Genomic DNA, 26,381 nt, shown 5'->3' with positions numbered 1-26,381 from the left:
GTCTATTTTTATTTTGGCTAGTGACTTCATCAGAGAAGCAGAGCATAGTGTGCTGCATACCACAGTAGCGTGTTCTCTGACCAAAACTGTAGCCTGTTGATAATGGGATCTCCTTAGTGGTGAACTTTTTTCCCCCCATTTACTTAAAGGATTTAATATCTAGCTATTGCATATCTTCTGTGGCACGGCCCAGTGTATTGCTTGGTTTGGTTGTGTACACAGTGGTTATTTCAAGTAATTATTTGACTTTAAAGTCATCTTTGTTATCCTAACAAAACCGAAACCACTTTAAAACTTTTTTTAATAGTAAAAGACCTGTGATCTTCATTCTGTCCCCACATTTATGTTTTAAAGGTTTAACAAGAGGATTAATTATAATAATTCAAGTTCTACCAATAAGGCTTTTTTATGCAGAATAGTAAAGAGAATATGGGTTTAAAACAAAACATTTTTTTTAAGCCAGGTGCTTATGAGTCTAAAGTTTGATTTGGATTTCTTAACCTGTTAGTTCTTAGATACTTTGACATGATGATCTGCTCTCAAAAGAAGACATTCGGAGGTGTTGGCAGTGTTTGACAAATGGATTTAAAAGGATCACCAGGTCATAATGAAGTTCTGAGTATAATCAGAAGGAAAAAAGAATAATTGAATCTTTTCCTTTTCTTGCCCATATCAAGGTCTTTAAAGCCACTTGTAGGAACTCTGCATTTTTGTAGTGTCCTCAACTTGGCAGTCATAAACGTGACAGCATGGGAGTGTTTGAAAAAGACTTCAAAATTTTTTCAAAGCATCTAAGAATGCTCCAGGAACAGTAATTTTTAAGTTTCTACTATATGTGAAATTACTTTAACTGTAAAATACAGTAGTACAGTACTGTCTGCTTACTTATGTTGTGGTTTGAATGGTGATATGGTTAATAAATTATTTATACTGCCAGTTCATGCAAAAATGCTGGTTTTTACTAAAGGATTGTTTTTCTCCCACTCTTGTTATCAGCATGTTTTGTTTTGCGCAAGTATTTCCAGGTATTTGGTAAATCTCTGTATGCACCGATGGCTTATCTCTGCTCGTTTTCTCCTCTGCTGATTAACTATTGATCATTAGCCGCAGGAATTGTGTGCTAATACAGCCTCTCTGCTGGAAGTTAGGTTGTTGATCTAAAATAATACTTGTAAGAATCAATACCCTAGAAATACAGCACTTTACTGCTGCCACTTCTTCTCATTATCAGTCAGCATCTGTTCAGACTGCTCACCAAATTGTTACACCTCAAAAACAGTATAGTAATTTGTTATTCAGTGATTCATTTCCCACCGGTCTAATGCAAGTCTAATTTTTTTTGGCCTATCTGTATAGGAATTCCTGTATATCAGTGATGATGAAGGTGTATCTTTATAGTATTTTAAGTATGTACATTTTAGCTGCTGTGCTGATACATAACTGTTTTGGTTAAGAAATAATTTTCATATTAATATTTCAAATAATTTTCTATTTACGAACTTTTCATTTTGGTTTTTAAAACTGGAAGCTAATCTTTCTGAGTGTACTCACACTACCTTCACAAGTAGTAGTCATGATTGTTTCTGTTTCTCAGACTTCTGCATCATCTCTGCACTGAGCATTGCCTTCTGTCTTTATGAAGTTCAATTTTAAGTCTCTGGTCTGTGTTCTTAATGCTTTAGTTTTCTTCTGTGGATGTATCTTAAGGGAGCTCTGACCACTTGCTTGAGGACACATGTGAGGTAGGGAGGGATGTGTTACTGTGGATGTGAGTTGGATTCTGCTATTATCACTAATGCTTTGGGTTAATGTACTGCAGCAGGAAGTGCATCAAAATGAAAATAGTGTTCATACAATGGAAATAAATGCAACTTTTGAATTACTGTTGTCGTGGTTTAACCCCAGCCAGCAGCCAAGCTCCACACAGCTGCTCGTTCACTCCCCCACCAGTGGGTTCGGGGAGAGAATCAGAAGAGTAAAAGCCAGAAAACTTGTGGGTTGAGATAAGGACAGTTTAATAGGGAAAGCAAAGGCCATGCAAACAAGCAAAGCAAAACAAGGAGTGAATTCACTGCTTCCCATGGGCAGGCAGGTGTTCAGCCATCTCCAGGAGAGCAGGGCCCCATCACATGTGGGAAGACAAACACCATCCTCCTTCTTCCCCCTACTTTATATACTGAGCATGATGTCATGTGGTCTGGAATATCCTTTTGATCAGTTTGGGTCACCTGTTTCAGCTGTGTCTCCTCTCAACCTCCCTTGCATCCCCAACTTCCTCTCCAGCGTGGCAGTACAAAAAGCAGAAAGGACCTTGGCTCTGTGTAAGCCCTGCTCAGCAATAACAACAGCATCTCTATATTATCAACCCTGTGTCAACACAGCCCCATACTAGACACTGTGAAAAAAATTAATTCTATCCCAGCCAAAACCAGCACACTGTACTTCAAAATAAGTGTTCTTTTTAAAACTGAATTTAATCCACCAACCATTTATGGCTACAGAATATTCTGAGTTGGAAGGGATTGACAAGGATCATGGAGTCCAACTCTTAAATCTCTTCTACAAATTCTTTAGTCAGGGAGGATTGCCTTAATTTACTTTGGGTATGTAATTTAGATAAAAACACAGTGCTAAGTAAGAACTGAAGAATTAAAATACTCTTCCATTCCTCAAAAAAATTTTTTTCTGAATCTGGACTAGGAACATGAATAATTTTCACAAAGATATAACCAGGGTCAGTAAAACTTAATTCTCACAGCAGCAATAATCGCCATATTCAGTCCATGAAGTGCAATGAGCTGGAGAATTTTAGCATCGTGTAACTCAGATTATTACATATATTCAAAGGGATGTTCTTCCATGATTCTCAGATGCTTTAATCTCTCAGTGATCATTTGCAGGAGCAGTGGAAGGAGATCCATTGACTTAATTTTCATATGTGTTAGCACTAATGCAGCAGCATCCCAGTTTCTTTGCCTGTGACTTTCATGCAGCTTACATTCTGCCTTTTTTTCTCTCACTGCACTTTCTTGCTTTCTTCACATTCCACATATACTCAAACTAAAATATTTTCTCATGCCATACTTTGAACTTATGACTTTTCTCCTTGAAGTTAAATAAAATAGTGGGAGTTGATGCAGTGACTTTGTATGAGTGGGAAGTTATGATACCAGTTCTAAAACAACTGCCATTTGAAAAATGGCAATATCAGTCTGTTCTCAGTGCACTGTTTGCACAGTTCATTTAGAATATGTCAGTATCATGAACTGATTTTTTGTTTATCAGTTATACAGTACTGTGGCATAGTAGCAGTGCACAGCTCTGTAACATCTAGTGTATGCAGATTTTTCAGTTTAAGATGGTATTGTTGCTGGTATATAATGTACTTTTCACCTTGAAATCAAAGCTTTTCATTCTGTTTTAAAAAGTAAGCTTTGTAGTGAAATGTGAAGTAGTTCCACATTTAGTGGCTGTAATGAATGAATGGATAAAAAACATCAGGGAAAAGAAGGTATTAGATTTCTTGTTTTCCCAGGCACATCCTTTTTCTTCACTGTTTATTTTCTTACTGTTTGGATCCTCTGACTTTTAAAATAATCTTGTACCTTTCCACTCTTCTGGTTTTGATTTGCATGTTCCTATTATCTCACATGGTTTTGTCAAGAGGTTTTCTGTTGACAAACGGGTGGAGAGTGCCACTTCAGCTAGTTAATGTTAGCCTAGAGAGTGTGGTTTTGTAGACTTCCTCTATAATCAGTGAGGACAAAGCCAAAGTCTCCTTTAGGGGACAGTTCAGAGAAGACAAGACTTAAATGTTTTAGGTTTAGATTCAATAAGGACAAGACTTTCAGGGAAAGAACTTTTTGTTAGGGAAGTTGCTGTGATAGGAGAAATCCTCAAACTAGCTTTTAAAATAACCTGTTAGATGTAGTCCTGATGCTGTGATTGCATACACTTGCACACTGCCAAAACATGAAAATGCTTATTTTTGTAATTTGATATTGTGAATAGCTGATGTCTGAGCAATAGATCTTAAATGAGTATTTTGAAGTTAACTGAGTTTTGAAAGTAATTTAATTTTCAGAAACTGCATTAGTCTATACTAATTAGTGTATACTGTACCTCCCCAGACATTTCCTATTATGTGCCTTACCTTTTGGTTTGTTTCAGGGTTTTTTTCCCCTCAATTTATTGGCTATTCTGACCTAATGACCCTTTTTTTAAAGCCCTCGAATTAGATTTTGGGAGACAGATTTGCAGTACAGAAGTAATAGCCAAGTTTTTAACTCAAACTTACAGGCAGTGCAAGTGTAACAGTTTTTAAGGATTTTGCTACTACTTTTCATCTGAGATCGTAATAGAAAAAGCATTTATTCCCTTAAGCTAATTTCTCTTATTAATGAAACTTGATATTTTAGTCTTAGGTAAGAACATAGCAAGACCTGTTCTGAATCAGGCAAGTGCTGTATCTGTTTCTATGAAAGAGAAAGGTAGGAGCAAACAAATAGTTGCACACGTCATGCTATGTTTCCTAGTTTCTAGAAGTCTGCCTGAAGAACTTCCTCAACTTCACGTTGAACTATTTGCACTTGAAACCTCTGATGACATTTTTCATATATGAACTTACCTGACAGCTTTTTCCTCTTAAGTTTCGGCATCCATAAGTCATGGTTATGATTTATAATTAATTATGCATCTTTGTTGGTTGCTTTATAAAAATTTTCTGTTTCTACAGTAACAGAACTGTTTGTAATATTTCAGTGGACACACCATGATTTCGTAGCACATAACTTCTCCCCACCCCTTTCAGAAAGTAAAAAAAAAAAAAAGTACAGCAGTCTAAAGATTAAAAAAACTGTTTCATTTCACTGTAGAATTTCTTCCACTAACTGTATTATTTTGTTCTAATAAGAAAAAAAAAATCAAATTTGCTCTCTCTTCTGAGGTAGTGAACTACTGAAGATTGTCATAAATTCCATATGTTTAATTTCAGAGAGAGATTAGTAATTCCTCACACTTCATATGTTTGAAATTTGCAACTAGAATGATTGCTTATCTCAGCGCAACTTCTGGCAAGTCTGTATAAAAGCACAGGTGAGCAGAAATTACTCTAAGTGCTTTACTTGGAAGAAAACCAAATATTTTCAGTATAAAAGTATTTGGAAGCACTTGTGTGGTCTTAGGAATCCATGCTCACCAGGCAGTTTTAAAACTGTGATTTTATTTTGAATCATCTCTCACTACTAGAAAAACTGACTCACTGAATTTGGTAAATGATGATCATATGGTTAGCATGAAGGATAAAGTAGTGAAAAAAAGAAGTATCTGTAGAACTAACCATGCAATGTTTTTAGGTGTAACAGTTTCTTGTTGTGTGTGACCTACTGCAAGTAGATTGTCTGCTGTAGTCTCATTGCTGTGCTTACGGTAGGCTTGACAATTAGAGAAGGTTTAGGGAGGGTTACAACCCAGATTGAGCCGATAGGGTCTGATTTTTTATTTTTCCTTTCCCCCCAACCCTCCTTCAAACTGATATATGCACATAAGAAAGCTTAGTTACACTGGCATATTTCTGTAAAATCCTAGAGACTTAAACTTATGTAATTATTGAAGAGGATTTCCTTCAGTAGGAAGATAAATTGTGTTTTGAGAGCTCTGGTTTTCCCATCTGCTTGGGTTTATTGCTTGTTGGAAATCTCTCTTCTCAACAGGTCTGTAGAAATTTAGCAATTGCCCCTGCTAGCAGCGAAGGGCTTTTGTTCTATCTCATCTTGTGAGAGACACCTCTCACATTTCTGCTTAGATTCAGAGGCTGTGGCTTGACACTGTGACTTACTATTGAAATAACGGTAACACAGGAGTTCATAAAAGTACGTAGAATCTGAATTTTAGAAGTGTGCTGGTGTCACTCTTTCTGTGCACTTAAAAAGCACCAATTTAAGTGTGACATTAGTATGTTTGCCTGTGTTCAAACCCTCCATTTTGGGGTTAGATTTTGTGAAGGATGTTTGTCAAAGTAGACCCTACACTGCTGCTATTGTGACCAAGGGGAAATTTTGAATTATAATGAAGACCGAGCATTGCTAACATCAGACTGTTTACTGAATCAACTTGTCATAAAAGACAACCATTTTTCTGAAAGCTTTTCCCCAGGAAAAACTCCAAGTTTCAGTATAGAAAGATGAGTTGCTTTCAACAGTGATGGTATCACTGAGCAAAGTTTCCTTAATGGAAGAAGATATAAAATCATCTAGTCTTCAGAGGGTGAAATCAAGACCTAATTTATCTTGAAATGTAACACGCATATTGTGGAGCATGGGAATGATCCCTTTCAGATCAGAAATCCTACTGAGGAATTATTTGCTATGCTTCACAATTGCTGACATTTTCAAGTAGTTTTCAGATATTGATCTGCCCAACAATAAAATCCCCATTTCAGAGTAAAAGAAGAGTAGACAAGCAAAAAGAAAGTGTGCATGCTTAAGAAAATGCAGCCCTGCAAATCAAAGAAGGCACATTTGGCTTCAAAGTACTGTTTGTATTGCTAAAAACTCCCTAGAACTCAAAGCAGGGCCTTCCACTTGTGAGCAGATGTGGCTCCAGCTGATGCAGTAGGAATCATTTTGACTCTGTGTGAGCAGGGAGGCACATTAGCCTTCCAAGTTTGCTTTCTGTGGAGTATCTGCAAGGACCTGGGGGTTGCAGTGGCAAGCAGAGCTGAGGAGGATTCTGCAGGTGTTACCACCCTCAGCATAGGGCGGAGCTGCAGCCTTTATGCTGATGGATAGTTCAAGCCAATTCCTGTGGTTTAAAGTTGGCTGCGATGGCTTTTACCAAGTCATGCATGGCTGGGGAAAGTCATCCCCCACATACACATCAAGGGTGAAAAGTGGTGTGAGTACAGTATTTCTCTTTTTCAGAAAGGATTAAGAAACATTCTTGCTGAACTGTTATCAACGTGATTTTATATAATGAACCATAATCAGAAATAGTATGCAAGCCTGATTAAGGCTGTTGATGCAGTGAAATAGGAATACACCCACACATGTACTTTCTGTAGGTAATTTGCTTTTGAAGGTTTAGTTTTGAAATCTAAATGATCTCAAACCTGTTTTCATTTTATGAAATGTTTTTCATGCATGTGAACCAAGAACAGATGTAGATATTTCCTTTTACTGACCATGGCTGGGGGGAAAAAAAAAAATAACATAAGGCAGAAAGACTCTTCCATCATACTTCGTTTTGAATGCTAAAACCTAAGACTTGCTGGACTATGTTTGGGATTCAGTTAGAAAGAGGTAGGTTTATTTTTCTTGTCTATGCAAGTTATTGTAGCCCAGCTTACAGAGAAGTTAATAAATCTTATAAAGAATAAATTGGGTCTTGGGCTGGATGGGCAATTGATAAAAGACCTGCATGTACAGCTGGGCAGGTCAGACACCCAGATTTACTTACTCTTTGAGACAACTGGTATTATTCAGCCATCCACCTAAATTTGCCTCTTAGGTTTAAAGATGCCTGGATGAAGTGCCAGTACTGCTGGCATATGTGTACTTGTAATAGACTGATTCTTATTTAAATTGCAGATTGTGTTTTGTAGGTGTCACTGCCACCTTGCTTGCTCTTTTCAGTTTGTATCCTGATTTGCCACCTTGACTGTCTGGATTCATGACTGGAATTGCTTATTTTGCTTCTCTACCTGGTATTGCACTTTGGTGTAGATCAGTTTACAAAATGGGTTGTGCACAGATTTTCATACTCACTCCTGAAGTATTACTTCAGGTGAGTATTACTTTCCCTTTGTAGTTGCTGGAGACAACTCTCTGCCTTCAGCAGGTGACTCTTATGACTGTCTTTAAAATTTAAGTACTGCCTATTTGGATGTTTCCAGTTGCTTTTATTATATAGTCTATGTTAGGGCTATAGAATGTAACATACCAACATCATCAAACCAAAGGATGTCATCTGCCTGTTGGTCACTGCTGAGAGATCTACACGAGAGAATTTCTAAATAACCTTTCTCCTTTTTCCGCATGTGAAGAGTTCTTGCTCTGTTTGTCTTCTGAAATCCAGCCTGAACACCCACTCGTAGCATAGCGCTCACAAGAAATGATTCTACAGAAATATTTATATCTAGCTTTATTATTTTCTAAACAGTAAATGTTGCAATCATGCCGCATGCAGATTTCTGCTGGGTAACTGCATGTTTTGGCAGATTTGTTTTTTTTTCTTTCTCTTTCTACATTGTTTTATTCACCACTTGAAGCATTTTAGATGCAGAACAGTAATTTATGTACAACTAGTCTGGCTTTTGCCTTGTCTTTTTTTGTACATTCCCATATGCAGAAGGAGAGTGACATTGAAATATTCATTTAGCAAAGTCTGAGGCTTGCAGGTTTATACATCATTCTTTTGCATTTCACATTGAAACTTTCAGACATCCTTTTCAGTTTTTAAGGTGATATCATTAAGGAATGTAACACACTCCTCTTTGTCACCTGGTGATAGAGCACCTAGTGCTCAGAAATCCTGTCAGTTGTTTACAGGTCCCATCTGTATTTTTCTGATATATTTTCATACCCAAAAAACTGGCAAAGTCTTCCTTAAAACAGTGTTTCTTTTAGTCCTAATGTTAAAGGACATTTTAAAGGAAAATTAACAAAAAAAGCTATATAGAGTCCTATGTGGAGGTTGAGCTCTTTATTCCTTTATATCCATGAAGGTGGTATTTTGGAAAGTAAATGTGTAATGCATATATTTGTAAGATAAATGTGGTTGTCAATGACAAAAAGCTCTTTATATGCTTTTTCTCAAAAACCGGAAAGTGAATTATCCCCAGGGATCTCTGATGTCATACCCACTTATGTTATATAAGAGTTAGAGAAGCCTAAAAGTTTTGTTTTGGTTTTCTTTTACTGGTGGATTTAATGTTCCTCATAAGTTTAGATTTACACAGCATGTGTCTCAAATGGTAAGCTACGATGGTTTTCTTTTTTTTGCTCTGTGCGATGACTGTGTTTAGCTCTTAATGAAACCAACCTAGTAAATAAATGTCCTCCTTGGACAAAGACCACAACCTTTTTAGTTTAGGAATATCTGTTATACCAGAGGACTGAGAGGGCTTGCCATAAGCACTGCTGAAAGCATATGTGACTTACTGAATCTGATGCCATGCTTTCTATGGGAACGATTTAATTTTCTGAAGAAAAATGTTATTTCATCAGGTTATTGTTTTTATTTGCTTGCACGGATAAAGTAAGCTTCAGAAAACACAAAATGTGGTTCAAGGAAGAAGATTGTGCCTAATGTTCCATCCTCTGCTTTGGGGTGGAGTCTATTGGAGAAATTCAGCAAGCAGTAATCCATCAACATCACTAAAATAGTAGTCTAAGTGTTTGCTGGTGGTGGTGCCACTATGGTGGCACTGGTTTTAGAGTCCTTTGCACATTAATACATAACTAATTTTGAAGCCTGTTTCAGTGTTCCACTAGAAGGACACGGGAGTTTGGCTAGTAAATGGAATTGCATGTTTGGGATTTAAATGATTGCAGGCAAAGTATGAAACTGAGGGCCTAAGAGAAAAATGAAAAGAATGAAAAGCATGAAAGTAAAGAGTTGCTAAAAATTATTCATGCTTTCATGTAAATCTGTTACTAATTTTTTGTTTTGTCTTCTAAGATCAGTATATACATAAGAACACAATTAAAACTTTTTTTCTTTACACCTTTTTAACCTACTTTTATTATTGGGGGCAAGTGTGTCTATTTATTTTTACTACTTGTTTTTCTACACTTTTAGATCAGGTTCTTTATACTGATACACCAGTGATGCAGCACAGAGACTGCAGGCTGAGCTCTTTCTCTGTACTGGTCCCAAAGTTACGCTGGAAACAAACTTGTGGCTATGCTGGAGGAGAAAGGAGGCATTTGAGCCTTTGTGCTATGATGTGGGTATGAGCAAGGATGCAAAACTCAGGAAGGGGAATCCATGGTACTTACTGTAATTTACAGCTCTTATGCTGAACTGTATCTGTGCCAGCATGTATCAGCCCATTTTGGGGGGGTTTGTTTCTTGGTCTGTGTTTTTTCCTTTGGTTTTGGTTTGTGATTTTTCTTAGGTCAGAGTCTTGCAGTATCAGATGTTAGTCATTGATTAAATTGGGCACTTTGCAGTAAATTGTAAGAGTCCACACACAAGGGAGAGCAGTCTGTTTCTGGAACCACTACCCAGGGATGCAATATAGCAACAGCTAGAAACTGAGGAAGAAACATATCTTAAAATAAGAAAAGGGAGGGGTATAAATCAATCTGCTTTGTAGTTGCTAAAAATTTCACTTTCTGGAGAGACAGTATCTGTGAGCTAGAATATTTTACTTGTATATATTGGTGCTGGTTTAGAGTTGCTTCCTAGGGAGCAAGCGCTCCTTTCAAAAGTAAACTGTTGTCATTAACAATCTTGTTCCAAGAATAGAATGCAATTAGCATACAGGAAGATTTGTCAGCATCTCCCTTTCAGATCCTGTAAGTTAGCTTCCAAGAAAGGGATTCTGCATTTAATTAACTAGATGAATGACATTGGTACTAAAATGGAGCACGAGTGTTGGAAGTAGGAACAACCGTGTGCACTGCCTTTTCTCTCTCTTCTTGCTTGGCTAAAAGGAGTTTTAAAGGGTTTGCTTCAGCAACTTGTACACTTGGTAATTGTGATACTCATGTCTTGATTAATGGATACAAAATGGATGTGAAAACAGAGGATGCAATTCTGGCTTTGAGATATCGTAGTATTTCCATGATGAATAATGAGCAGGAAGTCATAATGGAGCAAAATGTACTGAAGTGCACAGGTGGGGCGTTTCTGTATCTGTCGCAATTTGATAGCTTTTATTATGCTTCATTTACCATCCTGTTATGTCATGAGCATTTACCATTGACTGCAGGAGACTATGATTATTAAGTGTGACTTCATGGCCTTCTGCACAGGGAGACCAGCTGGTTTGCTGTGCTCTGAGCCAACCAGTGGTTTACAGCTGTGTGAGCAGGGCTCAAAACCTGAGGGAGCAAATTCTGCTGAATGCCACAGCAGATGCACTCAACTCGGCACCCTTCTCTAGTGACTGCACGCCCTCCGGTTGTTTCACCATGTAAGCAGAGCAAGTTTGTGTTTGTCTGTAAAAAGGCATACTGCAAGAGTGCAGAAACTAATGGTAGTAGCTCACATTAATTACTATTATTTCCTAAAATCAATATAACCTTGCCTAAGTTCATGTGTATTTGCATCAGCTACTTCAGCAGAGAATGAAGGTAAGAATAAAGCACTATTAAATCTCAGCAGATCAGTGCAGGTGATCATTGTGTGTATGGCAACAGATGGCACAGTGTCCTCAGGGCATAGGTTTTCTTCTGATAGTTAGGGTGGGAGGAAACATTGAGAGAAACAGGGAGAAACACAGACTTGCTGACTTGTGAATCGGTGGCAGATTTTGTTGACACCATAAATGGGGAAGGTGGAGGAGAAGAAAAAAAGGTTGAGGGAATCTCTTTCATCCTATGCAGAGCTGACAATTATCACAAACTCAGTGAACACAAAAACAGCAATTCCTTTAAGTTCAAAAAAATAAAACCACGAAGTTAGTAAAATACCAAATACTATTCTTCAAATAGCCTTTCAATTGGTAAAAATTTCCTCAGAAAGATGAACCTTTTAACTTTTCTGCAGTTATAATGATGAAAGTAATCCTGGGAAGAAAAGGATAAAGTTAATAATAGGTAACCACATAGAGCCAAGTATTTCTAAAGGCTAAATTGAATTTTTCTCCTCTGAGGAATTAATTTTCTGCAATTAGACATTATTTTGTACATATAATAACTTAAATGGCTGAGAAATTAATATTCCCTTCTGGGATTTGATCTGTTATAATTCAGGTAAGAATTTGTGACACAAATAGATAAGCTTTCATGTATAAAATATTTTTCTTTGTTCTCATTTATTTTTCTGGTTTCAGGGGAGCTGCTAGTTTTCCAGGGTTTATGACAATGCCAGTTCTTTTCCCAGTAAAAGTTAACAAGGATTGCTGCCAGTAATGTGTGTGGTTACACTGCATTTCCTAAGTTACCTGTATTTCAGTAAACCCTGTGGAACAGAGATTTCATTTATGTTTTTTAAAACTGCTTGCAGGAAAATGTTATTCTGATCACCTTATCCTACCATTTTCGTGATTTTAAAGTATCTCTGGCAATATGTTTAATTTACCATCCTCTACTGTATTTTACTGTTTGGGGTGGAGCAGGTGAGTGTTATGGAGGCTCGGCAAAAGTGAGACTTTCCTAGAAGTAGAAAACTGATTCACTCATTTCCAAATGTTTAATTATAAAATGCCATTTTTAATGAGGGCTGATGCTGAAGTATGAAATGTTCCTCTGGAACATTATGAATCATAAATAATTTGGTGCCCCCAGATCTCTCTCTCTCTCTCTCTCTCTCTCAGCATCAGAGTATTAGGATCATTAGCACCCATGATTCTACAATCTGAAGTCTCATCATGTTCCCAGCAGATAACAGAGTAATTACTAAAGCTCTTCAAGTAAGACTCAGTTGTGGGTAAAGTCACTACTTTGTAAGGAAAAAGAACGTGATCCCACATAAACTAAAGCTAGGAAAGACTGTAATAGAAGGTATCTGAAATGATGTTTCGGGCTTGATCTCCTTTTCTTCATTCACCTTAACAAGTAGGTGTTGAGTTATCTCATTTTGCTACCTGGATCCAAGATAAAAACTGATTACTGTGCAGTAGTTGATGTTTTTTTACTATCCTGAGCTGATTTGAGTGAGATTTTTTCTTGATCAATTGCTTCTGTTCACTGCTTTGTATTCCAAAGGTGTCTAAGTGAAATCTTGACTGATAGGTCTTCATTTTTCTGGTGGCTGACTTCAGTCATGAGGAATATAAAATCAATATCCCTTGACTTACCTACCTTTTAAGAATGATGTAGGACTGCAAAACTATCTTGCAATTCATCTACGAGGACCTTTTAAGTTTTATCAGAATAGTCCTTTGTCCTACAGCTATAACACCAGTTTTGGAGGAGGGAGCAAAGTGATCAAAGAGGTAAAATAGAAAGGGAAAGAATGAATATAGGCTTGTAGCTCATTTTGAGTTTGAGAATAGACACAGGGTCTGCTAGTGCTGGTAAGAAACCAAGAATAACCTTTGTCCTAAGAATCTGAGACCCATTTTGAACAGATCCTTGGACTGCTTCAGTAGTTACTGTATGTAATCTGATAAGCAGATAATTGGTTTTCCAAGCTTATTCTCTTAACTGGTTTTTAATTGATATTATCAGTACTAAATTTTCATGTACTCTTTCAGTAGTTTTTGCATGTGGTTTTCATTTACAGCTTTTTATATGTAGCTGTTCATCTGGGTATTTTTTTGGCCTCCTCGTTAAGTTCAGATGAATTGGAAAAGTGTACATTTTCTTGGTTATGCTAGTTTGGCCTTGCCATATTCTGTTTGCATACTCATAGCTCCACCTTGAATTATTTTTTCTATATTGAAATAGTAACAAAATACAAAGTGTTTCTCTTCACAAATGCTGCAGTTGTCTTTAGAGGTAGGTACTATGCTGCCTATCTTGCTGTTGTAACTAATTTTAATAGATCACATATTCTGTGTTAGCAATTTTGCTGCTTAATATTTAATTTTCTGCAGCTTTTCCACTTGAAAAATAGCACCTGTTACTGGTAACTGAAGGTCATTTAAATCAAGTGTGATACCCCCTGTCTTTGACGCTGACATGTTTTGCAAGTAATTAATATAAGAAAAGATTAAAGTACAGATTACCATTATTTTTTATTTTCCATTAAAGCTGATAACTGGTGTACCCAGGACTTGTGCTTTAGGAGTTTTTAATGTTATCAAATGCAATATTTTCACATTGGAGCTAAACAAACCTTTTAGACCAGACTGTTAGGTCTCAAATTAGACAGTGGGGTGAGAAGGTCTAGAGAAATAAACACAGGTAGGTGGTTTTAGTCTCCACAAAATTTGACTTAAAAGTGATTTATTCATGTAAAGAGACACAGGCAAGGGTGGAGTTAAGGTCTTCCACGTATGATATTAACTATTACCCTAATCATTTATGGCCTGTATTCCAGCTACTGCAGCAGATGAGGGATGACAGCTGCAAAAACCTGCAGAACCTGAAACAGGTGGTCTCCAGAGACAGAAATTTTTAAAGCTGAGTCAGGAATAGAAAATTTCCTTTGGAAAATATACTGTGTGGTTCTGTAATTAATGACAGTACCGTACATACAACAGGTCAAGAATAACTTAAATAGACCACTTAGTTGTATTTTCTCATGTATGACTGCATATATGTTTGGGAGTTTTTTATATATATATGTATGTATATATGTATGCATATCCTTACTTATTTAGGATTGTTGTCCTGGAACTTTTTAAAGGAAAAAAAATAATTTGGGGGATAGGGGTAACTGGTCACCACCAAACTTGGTAATTTTGAGACTTGCTAAAAATTGAGAGTGAAATTCTGCCCTTAAATTAATGAGGAATTTGTAGTAGTTGGTTATCTGTTTCTTTATAACCAGCACTTGAGTGGGAGGAGATATATACTTTGCTTTCAGAGATACTGATGTTGGAAGGAGAAGGGAGAAAGACAGAAATCTTTGCTTTCACTGTAGACTATGAAGAGGAGCATGTGGTAGTGGACACTTTTACTTCTGCCTGTTTTATGTTAAATTGTCATGAGTTGACCCTGGCGGGATTCTAGGCACCCATGAAAATTGCTAAGAGAAGTCACACAGGAAAAACAAAACTCAGCATGAGGATGGTACTAAAATTTATTACTAACAGGATAAGAGCTAAAGAGTGAGAAATAAAACAGTCTTAAACACACTTTCCAACCACCCCTCCTTCCTTCCATGTTCTCCTTCCTCCCCCCGCAGCAGTGCAGGGAAAGAAGGCCACCCCTAGGGCAACAGGTCTTCCAAATCTGCTGTCCCGTAGGTCACTCTTCCATGGACTGCAGGGGGACAACCTGCTTCACCACGGTCCTCACCACGGGTTACAGGGGGGGGCTAAAGCTCTGAGTCCTTCCCCTGCTCCATGGGGTCCCTCCCATGGGTAACAGTCCTTGATGGACCTCTCCAGCGTGGGTCCACCCCCCCTCCCCGGGCTGCAGGTCTTCCATATCTGCTGTCCCGAAGGTCATTCCTCCATGGGGTGCAGGGGGTCTCTATACCCCGATGGTTTTTCATAGGATGCAGTCCTTGACAGATGAGTTACACCGATGTGGGTCCCCCACAGGGCCATGAGTCAAGTCCTGTCTGGGAATAACCTGTTCTGGCATGGGCTCCTCTCTCCACAGGCTGCAAATCTCCTGCAGGACCCCGCTTCATCCTGGGCCTCCCACAGGTTACTCTCTTTCATGTATCCACCTGCTCCAGCATCCTCGGTCTGGCCACCGTCTGGCCCAGTTCATGGGGTGCCCCTGCACCCCTTGGCCTGGCCCGGCTTGGCTCCTCGGGCAGGATGGGCTTGAGCACGGGCTGTTCGCAAGGCGGACCTGGGGGTTGTGGGGCCACTCTCTGCCGGGCCGTGGTCCCAGTCCCGGTCCTGGCCCCAGCCCCAGCCCTGGCCACCGCGGTCACATCTCTCCCGGGCATCTAATTTAGTTTAGATGGTAGAAAGAAGTTCTTTACTGTGAGGGTGCTGAGGCACTGGAACAGACTGCCCAGAGAAGTTGTGGATGCCCTATCCCTGGAGATGTTCAAGACCTGATCAAGGGGGTGGCATCCCTGCTCATGGTGGGGGGGAGTGGTTGGAACTAGATGATCTTTAGGGTCCCTTCCAACTTGAACCATTGCATGATCCTATGACTTTAGAAACATTATAAGGAAAAGAGCTGCATTTATGTAAATGGCTGTGCAAATACAGTAATACCCTAAGTGACTTGTACCTTCTTCTTGTGTGTGATACAGTCAGTATGCATTTTAAGTATTCCTTACATGTTGAGCTTTATATAAACAGCAGCTATTTCAAAGAGGTGTAGTATATGGCAAGTGAAGTTAAAACATGATGTCTTTGGAGGCAGAAAGTGCCCTGGCTTGGTATTTAATTAGTGTGGTGCAAAGTATTGTAGTTCTGAGACTGCAGAAAGTACTAGTTTGCCCGGACGCATGAGAAAGCTTTGATTTGTAGACAATACTGTATTGTGAATGTAGTGCTGGTTCAGCAGCATCTCTTTGCGCACATTTGGCAAATATTTAAAGGCCACATTTTGTGTGATTGGTTCAGCCTTTGAAAATTATTAACTTCTTTGTGTTAAAGGATGTACAGAGCAGTGCAAGATTTTTATCTTGACAATCCCGTGCTTTTGTCTTCTACTAGCAATGATGTATTTGTGGATTATTTTTTTTAGCTCCTCAAAGGGCAGTATACAAAATGCTTTCTAATCACTTCAGTACTAATGAGGTATGGGAAACCATTTAATTTGTATGACTTTGTAAAGCCGGATTATACAGGAGCTGTGGCAGACAATATTTTGTTAGCCAGGGAAAATGAAACTTTTCTTGTCAAGTTACTTAAAAGTATGTGTTTCTGTTAAGCTTTAACCTTTTTGTTGTGAACTCTGCAGAGGTGATACATACTTTCTGGACTATGCAGCTAATCTGCAAATAAGGCTGTGCAAAGCACAAAATAAATGTTATTGACAGCCATTCTCTCTATTATAATTTTGTAATCTTTGTGCTAATAAGCATTTTTGTTAGCATGTCAGTTAATTACATTAATGGAAAAGTTGAATAGGCATTGTTAATATCTAATTGCAACCAAGGATGTAGGACTTGTAAATGGCAAATTCTTTTAAGTGTTTATGTAGTTCTGATTTGGCTCCTATCTAACTTCCCTGGGAAATGCTGTATGTGTCCTTCAGCTGAGGAAATTACCTCCCTACTTGTGCATTGTAACAGTACCACTAATCAGTTCATAAGGAAAACGTATTTATGTGTGGAATCAAAATCTGGAAGTTTTCAGAAGGCAACCCAACAATATTTAGAAAACTCCTCACCACCACATAACACAGCTCTGCACTTTTGAGATGATGATCAACAAGATTTAAAAGCACGTTTATTAAAAATATTAATTATGTGTAATAATTATTTTGATAGTTTCAGTTGCCAAAAAACTTATATGTTATTAAATAAATAATTATTTTATCTCTCTTTTTTCTACTCTAGGCTTAAAAGAAGCATAAATGATGGGATTACAACTCTGACATTTTGGAACACGAGTGATGTTAAAGCAATTTGAATGTATTGGATCATGGCTACTTCTTAAAATGCAGAAGTTCAAGGAAATTATTACTTATCAAAACCTACTGAATATCTGAATTTTCTGGACATCCTGCATTTAACTGTGTCCTTAAGTATCCATGATTAAGATCTCATGCAACCATTGTATATTTTGGAGACTATTCTCCAAAAGAGAACTGTGCATTTAAAAAGCAGAAATGACTGTGTCTTCTCTTGGAACTTACTAAGGTTGAACATACTGAAAGACCATGACCAGCTTGAAGCGGTCCCAGACCGAAAGGGCTGTTGCCACTGGGGTATCAGTTGGAACAGATGGCACCTCAAAAGTCCACTCGGATGATTTCTATATGAGGCGCTTTAGGTCACAGAATGGCAGCTTAGGATCTGCAGTCATGGCACCAGTTGGACCTCCTCGAAATGAGAGTTCCCATCATGTTACCTCTACTCCTGGAGTCCCCAAGATGGGGGTCAGGGCAAGGATTGCTGATTGGCCCCCAAGGAAGGAGAACATCAAGGAAACAAGCAGATCTAGTCAAGATATTGAAACGTCAAGTTGCCTTGACAGCATGTCTTCTAAAAGCAGTCCTGGGAGTCAGGGAAGTTCTGTTAACCTGAACGCTAGTGATTCTGTCATGTTGAAGAGCATCCAGAGCACACTTAAAAACAAGACCAGACAATCTGAGAATCTAGATTCCAGGTTTCTTACACCTGATGGCTATCCCAGTTCCCCAAGGAAAGCTCTTCGCAGAATACGACAGCGCAGCAACAGCGACATTACCATAAGTGAGCTGGATGTGGATAGTTTTGATGAATGTATTTCACCCACGTTTAAATCTGGCCCGTCTCTGCACAGGGAGTATGGCAGCACATCTTCCATAGATAAGCAGGGAACTTCAGGGGAAAGTTTTTTTGACTTACTGAAGGGCTATAAAGATGAAAAGTCTGATCAGAGAAGCCCAGCCACAGCTAAGCTTGGTGAGCTCCTGATTGCCAGTGGAAGCAAAGGTTCAGGGTTCTCTCTAGATGTGATAGATGGACCTATTACTCAAAGGGAAAACCTGAGACTCTTTAAGGAAAGGGAGAAACCACTCAAGAGACGCTCAAAATCAGAGACAGGAGATTCATCTATTTTTCGTAAGCTGCGCAATGCCAAAGGTGAAGGGGAACTTGGGAAGTCTTCAGATCTTGAAGATAATAGGTCAGAAGATAGCATCAAGCCTTGGACTTGTCCGAAGTGTTTCGCTCATTATGATGTACAGAGTATTTTATTTGATTTAAATGAAGCAGCAATCAACAGGCATAATGTTATTAAAAGAAGGAACACAACAACAGGTGCATCTGCTGCTGCTGTAGCATCACTTGTTTCTGGACCCTTGTCCCATTCTGCAAGTTTCAATTCTCCAATGGGCAGCACTGAAGACCTGAATTCAAAAGGAAGTCTCAATATGGACCAGGGGGACGATAAAAGCAATGAACTAGTGATGAGTTGTCCTTATTTTCGTAATGAGATTGGTGGGGAAGGGGAGAGGAAGATCAGCCTTTCCAAATCTAATTCAGGTTCCTTCAGTGGGTGTGAAAGTGCCTCATTTGAGTCGACTCTGAGTTCTCATTGCACAAATGCCGGAGTTGCAGTTCTGGAAGTTCCCAAGGAGAATCTGATTTTACACCTAGACAGAGTGAAAAGATACATCGTTGAACATGTAGACCTTGGTGCATATTATTACCGAAAATTCTTCTACCAGAAAGGTAGGTAAATTTTATTTCTCCTTGAACAGACATGCAAAATTCAGTTGATGTTTAATAGTATTTGCAAGAATTATGTATGTCTTTAATCATCAGTGCTTAAGCATGGTATGTTTCTGCACATTACGTGCTATATCAAATAGTCTTTCACAGTGTTGGAATATAAGAATGTTGAGGATTTTATTACTGATATATATGACAGAAATGGCTACAAATTATAAATTTCTTGAAACACAGCTTTGTTATTCTTGGGAGGGGGCAGGGGTTGACATTTGAAAGATTAAAACCAGAAAATAAAATTGTAGAATAGAAGAACTTTCTTCCTTTCATAGCAAGACTTGATGTACTGAGGATTTAGTGGAATGCACATCTTGGAATAAATAGTAATTGTGCATCTAACAATAAATAATCAGTATAAACAAAGATAAAATTCTGTCTTCCTCACTCACTATTTTCATTACAGCCATCATTCTGGAAAGAAAATTCTAATCTGTCAGATTTTGTAGACACAAACTATCACTATATAAATATCAGCATACACACACATATATCCATGTTGCAATGATAACAACATATTTGAAAAGCCTGATTACAGGTTTTTTTATCACATGGTTCTGCTGTGAAACCAAGGATTATAATTTCCCTTGGAGGCATATGGGAGGGATTAAAAACCCCAAACAACACCAAACTTTTTTGACCTGTAGAAAAGAGCAAAGCCCAATCTTTAACCAAATACCCCTCTCACCAAAGTGATGGTGGCACCATAAGATGAAGATCTCGCTGTCCGTTCTTCCTGATTCTGGAAACGATCAAAAAGGGAGTGCAGACCAAAGTCCTTTAAAGTTTGAGTTCTGTCTGCAGGTTTGTGTGCCTCGCTGTGGTATCTCCTGATGGATAGAACTGGTCTGACTGACCTGAAGAGTGCGCGTTCCTTACCTACCAATGATCAGGACTGGTTTTCTTCTCTTCAGTGAACGCAGCTCAAAAGAGCTTGTTTCCTGCAGATAAAAACAATAGGGATGCCTGGTTAGAATTAAGTCAGTTAAAATCACCCTGTAACTTCTTAACCGTATGTTATTGGTAATAATCTCATCTCCCATTTTTCTCTTGCCTTCAAAATACGTCCGTCTCTCGTCTCTTTATCCCTGCATTGTGGGGTGGCTCTTGTTACTCTTTCCAGTCTTCTCTTTCTGAAGTTTTTCTAGGGCTGAGCAGTAGCCTTTGCTGCATGTTTTTTGACAGTGTTGATCCACATCCTTTGGAGACAAAGAAGTTAGGAAAAATATTGGTTTCCTGAGAGCAGTAAGCCAGATGTGTGATATAGGATGAGGTATATTTGGAGGAGAGACCCTGGGATTGGAGACCTTTGTCCGCGATTACCTTCCTATATGTCTGCTTTTGGAACAATTTGATACCTTATCACTCTGAGTTTCATGATCAGCAACTAAAGGTGCGGTTTCATGCTACAGCTGACCTGATTTACCAGCACTTCATCGGTAAAAGGGGAAGATTTTATTTTTCTCCCTTGTACTTGTGTTTCTCTTGTTTTCTGAAAGCATGATAAGCCAGTTGAGTTTACTAACCAGAAGAAATCTTGCCATCACAATAAATTTAGGGTTTATTGCATGGTTATTTCTCCCCAGTTTTGGTGAGGCATATTATCTTTCCTTGCAGTCAGAGAAGTATCAAAGCCCTACTGCCAGGGGAGCAATGAGAGTGAACAGCAGAAGAGGAAGGAGGTGTGAGCGGAAGGAATTTCAGCCTTTAGGCAACAGCAATTTATGTTTCCCTTCTCCTTAAGGGAAACCACACCCTTATGCTACTACAGTTACAGTCACCATTACATTTCCATTTCTTGTAGTTGTAATTAAGATGAATTAGATAAAATCTACATAATTTAGTCCTAAAGGCATTGATGAGGGGCAACCAGATATAAAAACATATGTGTATGGAGTGGGTTTGGAGGAAGAGAAGAAGCTGTGATTTTTTTTCTTAAGCTGTAAAACTGGGGTTTAAATTCACTTTCCTTGTGTCCAGTCCAGCAGGCGCAAGCCAGGGATGTTGATTCTACCAGAGACTTTTGTCTGAAAATATGTACTTCAGAAGCCTCACTAGATATGCCCAAACCCCAAATTTCTACAGGTGCAAAACACATTTTGTTGACCATGTGGAGTATCATTATTCCCTAAGCAAACTTTAGACTAAGATGATGAAATGGGATAGTGATAAAGAAGCATAACAGGAAAAAAAATCAAAGAAGTAAATTGTAACCGATTTTTTTTTTTTTTTTTTTTTACAACATGGAGCAGGTAGTGATGCAGAAGTTTTCTTGCTGAAAGAGGTGGTTGGATCTTTATGATGTTATAAATGGAAAGAGTGCTGAAAGACAGTTTCAGTGGGATTGGCTCATCAAGTCAGCAGGCCTTGGGTAATATTATAGTCTTAGAACTATAAAGCAAAGAATTCTGATTCAACAACAATACATTTTATAGATCTCAAACCAGGAAAATTTCACAGATTTGGAGAACCCCTAGTGATCCTAGAACTTACAAAGAGTAAAAAGTGATGTTTGAGAGAATTGTAAGCCTGAGTTTGTTTTTATTCCAATTTGAAATAGCAAAACGGGTAATTCGGGACTGTATCAACAAAGAACTGTTAGTTAAAAATCATTATTGATGCCAGTTAGCATGATTTAATGGAAAGTAGGTCTTACCACAAAGAAGAAAAAACTCCATAGTTAATCTTGTGTCTTAAAAAAAAAGAAAAAAAATGAAAGCCATTGCATTCATATAGTCTATATTTTAATTTCTTCAGGGTGATTTGGTGAGATGCTGATAGTGACCCAACTGAAATCTTAAACTACGTGAAATCTATAGGTCATTTTTTACAGATATTGTTACTTGAAAGATAGATGCATCTCAAATTTTAGCAGTGTATGGGGGAGGTATAAGTGAGCTTACAGTATTACTAACATGGTCCAAATTAATTAAAATATTTTAATCTAGTTAGTGTAAATATTTGCATATGACATTTATGGATGAATCTTGTATAAATTCAATGAATGGAAGTGGATGAGCTTTTATATGTAAAGGAAATTGGTCCCTCTATAGAGTGGTGGTATTGATAAATAATATTCTGGCCAAGTGTCCAGACTTGGAGACAGTTTAGAGGAGATTAGAAAAATGCTACAAGGTACAGATATTGGGAAAAGAACTTTATAATGGCACTTCCCAAGGTTGGATTCACCTCCTTTACTTTATATCTGAGCTCATTGTGCAGATTCCCTTTTTACTCAGTGGAGAGAAATGAACCTTGCTGGATCATATGAATTGCAGTGTCTTCCCTCTGTTCACGAACAGAAGGCTCATGCACAACTAATTCACATGGAGATGTTTATTCTAACAGGAGATGAACACTACTCTTACAATACACAAAGTGTATTTGCAAGGTGACTATTTAAAGGTGTTTTTGAAAGGTATATTTGATAGAAGGACTTAAGTGAAAATTTTAAGTCTAGAGATTTATAAGCTGAACTAGTGCATAAAAAGAGGGGGAGAAGATGAAGTCAGGGCAAGAAAATACTTGTGAAAGTTGCACAAATTTGACCTTGGAGTAAGATTAAAGTTGGAACAAAAAGGTTAACTCTACATAGGAAAAAATCTACTGAAGGAAGTTGTTCATTATTTGAATTTTACACAACAGTCATGGGGTTTTTTGCATGATGTTTTCCCTTGTTCTCTTAAAGAGACAATTAGAGGCAATTTCTGACCTGTTTTAGTTAAGATAACAGGGTCTTTTCTGGCATCTCTGTTTAATATGATCAAGTCCCTTCTTTTAAGATGCCTCTTTATTGAAGGGGTTTGTAGTTTGTGTAGATGTAGTAGGTAGCTGGACAGAGTGAGACTGGCTTCAGTTCAGTATTGGTGTGCTCTGTCACTTGTGCTGTAATGTGTGTATGTTTTCAGCTCTTGCTGCACAGTTGCGTGCAAGGGAAGCTTTGTAATCTGAACCCTCTGAAGTGAAATCAGAATATTGGCTAAAATACACAACTGAGATCATAAATAACAATAAAAATGTTTTGAAGTAAGCTGGCACAGGACAAAACTTAAAAATGTTGTGATTATTGAAATAATGTTCTCTCTAAACATGGTGCTTTTTTAATTAATCAGATGGAAAACAGATAGGACTCTTTTGGGTTTTTTTCTTTTCTACATAGTGGCACCAAATGTAAGGTGCAGGGGAGGGGATTTCTAGAAGCTACCTGTCAGTTGTTTTGGGGCTGCTTTCTGCACTGCTTTTCCTTGGAGACCATTCTAACGTTTTTGTTTATGCTATGATGGCAACGAGTATAAAACCTTGCAACTGATCTTTTAAGAAAATAAATGTTAAGGCGCTGATGAACTTCAACTTTGATAGAAAGTATATTTTTTGACAGAGAGGAGAAGCAAGTTGTTTAGGCCTTCTTACTGAAATGTAAGAAAATGTATTCTGTCTAAGAAATTGAGATTATTCCTTAAATATATAACTGTCTAGCCTGCACAAATAATTTTTGTACCATTGACTGCAATGTGTCAGTGTATTTAAAAAAAAAAAAAAAAAGAGGGTGAGAAGCAAAACTCTTGAACTCACTGCTTCTCGACATAAAATTACAGTTCCCAAAGAAGGGAAGAGTTATCTTAGGTCAACCCAGAACTTCTAGTCCTATCTTCAGGCAATGGCCGACTTTCCAAGTGTACTTTGCCAGCGTCTGGAGATGCACAGGTAATGGACTTCTCAACCTGATGATAATATAATTTGTATTTAGTAATCTTTGGATGTTTATCCACATGTCTGTTACTCTGGATAGACTTTCAGCATTCATAGTACTCCTGCAGCAGCAAGGAGTTGTGCAGCTTGACCAGACTGGTCATAAAGATCCAGGTTTCACTGGCTTTATCTGGTGGCTTCCAGAGTAAAGATTAGGGTCAGATTAAACAGTCTCACTGCTAGGTGAAAAAGTTTGCATTTCTCCCCTTTCCTTGCTATGTATGATTTTGTAAGGCTCAATCATGTTATTCCCCTCAATCATGTTTTGTTGCCCTTCTCTGAACCTTTCCCAGTTGAGATCAGGACACAGTATTTGAGACAGAATTGGTTTTATGTAGTATCATAATGTTTTCTACTTAGAAATTCTGAATGTCTGGCCATAACTTAATTGAGAATTAAATTTCTTTCCCAGGGGTAAAAAACTTCGTATGTGTATTCCGGATAAAGTCTTACAAATGTTTGTGCATTTGGGTAATGGGTCATTTATTAGCAATGAAGTATTTTTCAAGGAGAACCATGCTTATTAACCTATTTATAGCTTGATATTAAAGACTTATTTATAATCAATATTAAAGCTGTAGAGGTAGAAAAATTTGTTTCTGTCAGCTTGTCCAAGTGCTGTTTAGAAAAGAGAACATATCACTCCAGAAGAGCATTCTGTTTTCTCTGTCTCCCCAGTTGTGTCTGGGAATAGTGGTTCTCATAGAAAGAAACAAGAGCATCTGTTTTGCTTCTATCATCCTCAGGCAGTAGTCACTAACTTTGCCATTACCATTTAGGACAAATTTTTACTTACTGGCTTAGAATGCAAGACTTGACTGAGAAGTAAAATAGTTTTCTGAACTGGTTTTATAACAGATGAGCTGTTGATCAGCTTTCCTGTAACTGTTGATAGACAGTAAAAACAACCTTTGCTCTAATGCTTTAAATTGCTGCATATTCTGTCCGAAAAATGGTGCCTTTCAAGTGTGTGGCTAGACTTGCAGAAAATTTGCAGTTAGCAGTTTAGTCCTGAGCAACAGTCTGCAGACATTATAGGACTAAGCTCTGAAAATGCTGCCCTCTTGTTTCCAGAGGACTGCTTGGCAGAGTTTTGCAGTGTTGTAAATGCTGATGTAGGATTAGAGGAAAATGCTTGATGCCAAGTTTCATTCTTATGCAAAATGTTTAGGATTTTTACTTCTAGTCTGATTACACAGAATACGTCACATGAACATGATATCTAAAATCAAGTGCATTTACTTGGATTTTCTTTGCAAGGGAAACTCATAAATATCTGCCAAGAAAATAAGTATTTTCACTTACATTCTTTCATTGGAAGTATCTTTTGAGTTATATGATAAATATTTAAAAATACATATAGTCTGTTTTAATGACCTAGTACAATCAATTATTTCTGTTTGGTATGGATTTATAAATTATTTTATGGCTGTTGCTAGTTGTTCTGATTGTCTTTTATTTAAAAGATTTTTCAACAGTAGTTTGAATTAAATAATGTCAAGCTTGAGAAGTGTTGCTTTCAATCAACTGCTGTGTGGGGTGGAGAAAGAAGCTGACTTCTATGGTATTCATGTTTGGCATAAAGTTCTTGAATTATAGTTGTGATGTAGCCCTAGTTTTCCCAATAAAACTCTTAAGTAACTACCTTTAGATTGGATATTAAACTTTGTGCACTTCAATTCTTTTCTGCAACAGGAAAGAGAAAATTGTTGGGTGGAAGGAGATTCAGAATGTAGTGAAAAATCAGATGGAGATGCAAGAAAAAGTGTACCACAAAGAACAGTAGTCAGATACAGGGATATATAGTGTAGCTTGCAGAATGAATGCAGATGTGGGGGAGGAGAGGAGAAAGAATGAAGACCAAGGCAAAGAGAGAACAACCTTGTAGTAAATGTGAATAGAAGAGAGAACTGAGGACATGCGTAGGAGAGCAAGAAGGATAACCGCCCTATGAAAACTGAAGGGAAAGAGTATAAAAGACATTTCCTATTAGTAGAGAAGTGTAAAATTCCATAATTCTTCATGTATTTTTTCCAAAGCAATAGGAGTTAGTTAAAAAGCTTAATCAAATGATACAGAATAGTATGCGTATTTTAATACTGCTTCAAACATTGCTCTTACCAGCCTTCCTAAATGTGTTTTTAAGAGGTAAAATAATTTCTGCTGAGAAAATTCTTTATCTTAATTGCAGGCTAGAGTGGTTATAGGATATAGAAATTTTACCATTTGTGCAGCTGTCAATGCAGAAAACTAATGTAATGTTTGGAACTTTCTAGTATGTATTACCACCGTATCTTTTTTCTTTAAATTTTTCTATTATAAAAGCAAAACCACATCACTCTTTTTAAGTCACTAAGCAGTTTATTGTGGAGATGACCAGGCTATCTCAGGTTTTGAATATAAAATTCATCTAATGTTCTCAAAGACTGTGTTGCTTCTGCATTGACCATGTCTGCCATAAACTGGTAAGCTATAAACATCCTGCGGAAAAAAGCAAGCTA

General features: G+C 37.8%; 1 protein-coding gene across 7 annotated transcripts in view; it reads left to right on the top strand.

Moving 5' to 3' along the window:
• The window catches only part of SIPA1L1 (signal induced proliferation associated 1 like 1), a 208,887-nt gene that overhangs the window by 112,559 nt on the left and 69,947 nt on the right, over window positions 1–26,381 (top strand). For all 7 annotated transcript variants that reach the window (XM_032690200.1, XM_032690204.1, XM_032690201.1 and 4 more), the window contains one exon: window positions 17,257–19,077. In XM_032690200.1, coding sequence (XP_032546091.1) covers window positions 17,580–19,077 — 1,498 coding nt within the window. In that variant the 5' untranslated portion in view covers window positions 17,257–17,579. The remainder of the gene's footprint in view (window positions 1–17,256; window positions 19,078–26,381) is intronic.

This window comes from Chiroxiphia lanceolata, chromosome 6 (genome assembly GCF_009829145.1).
Source record: "Chiroxiphia lanceolata isolate bChiLan1 chromosome 6, bChiLan1.pri, whole genome shotgun sequence".
Classification (NCBI taxonomy): Eukaryota; Metazoa; Chordata; class Aves; order Passeriformes; family Pipridae; genus Chiroxiphia; species Chiroxiphia lanceolata.
Note: the sequence above shows the minus strand (reverse complement) of the source record. Positions and strands in the feature narration are given on the sequence as shown.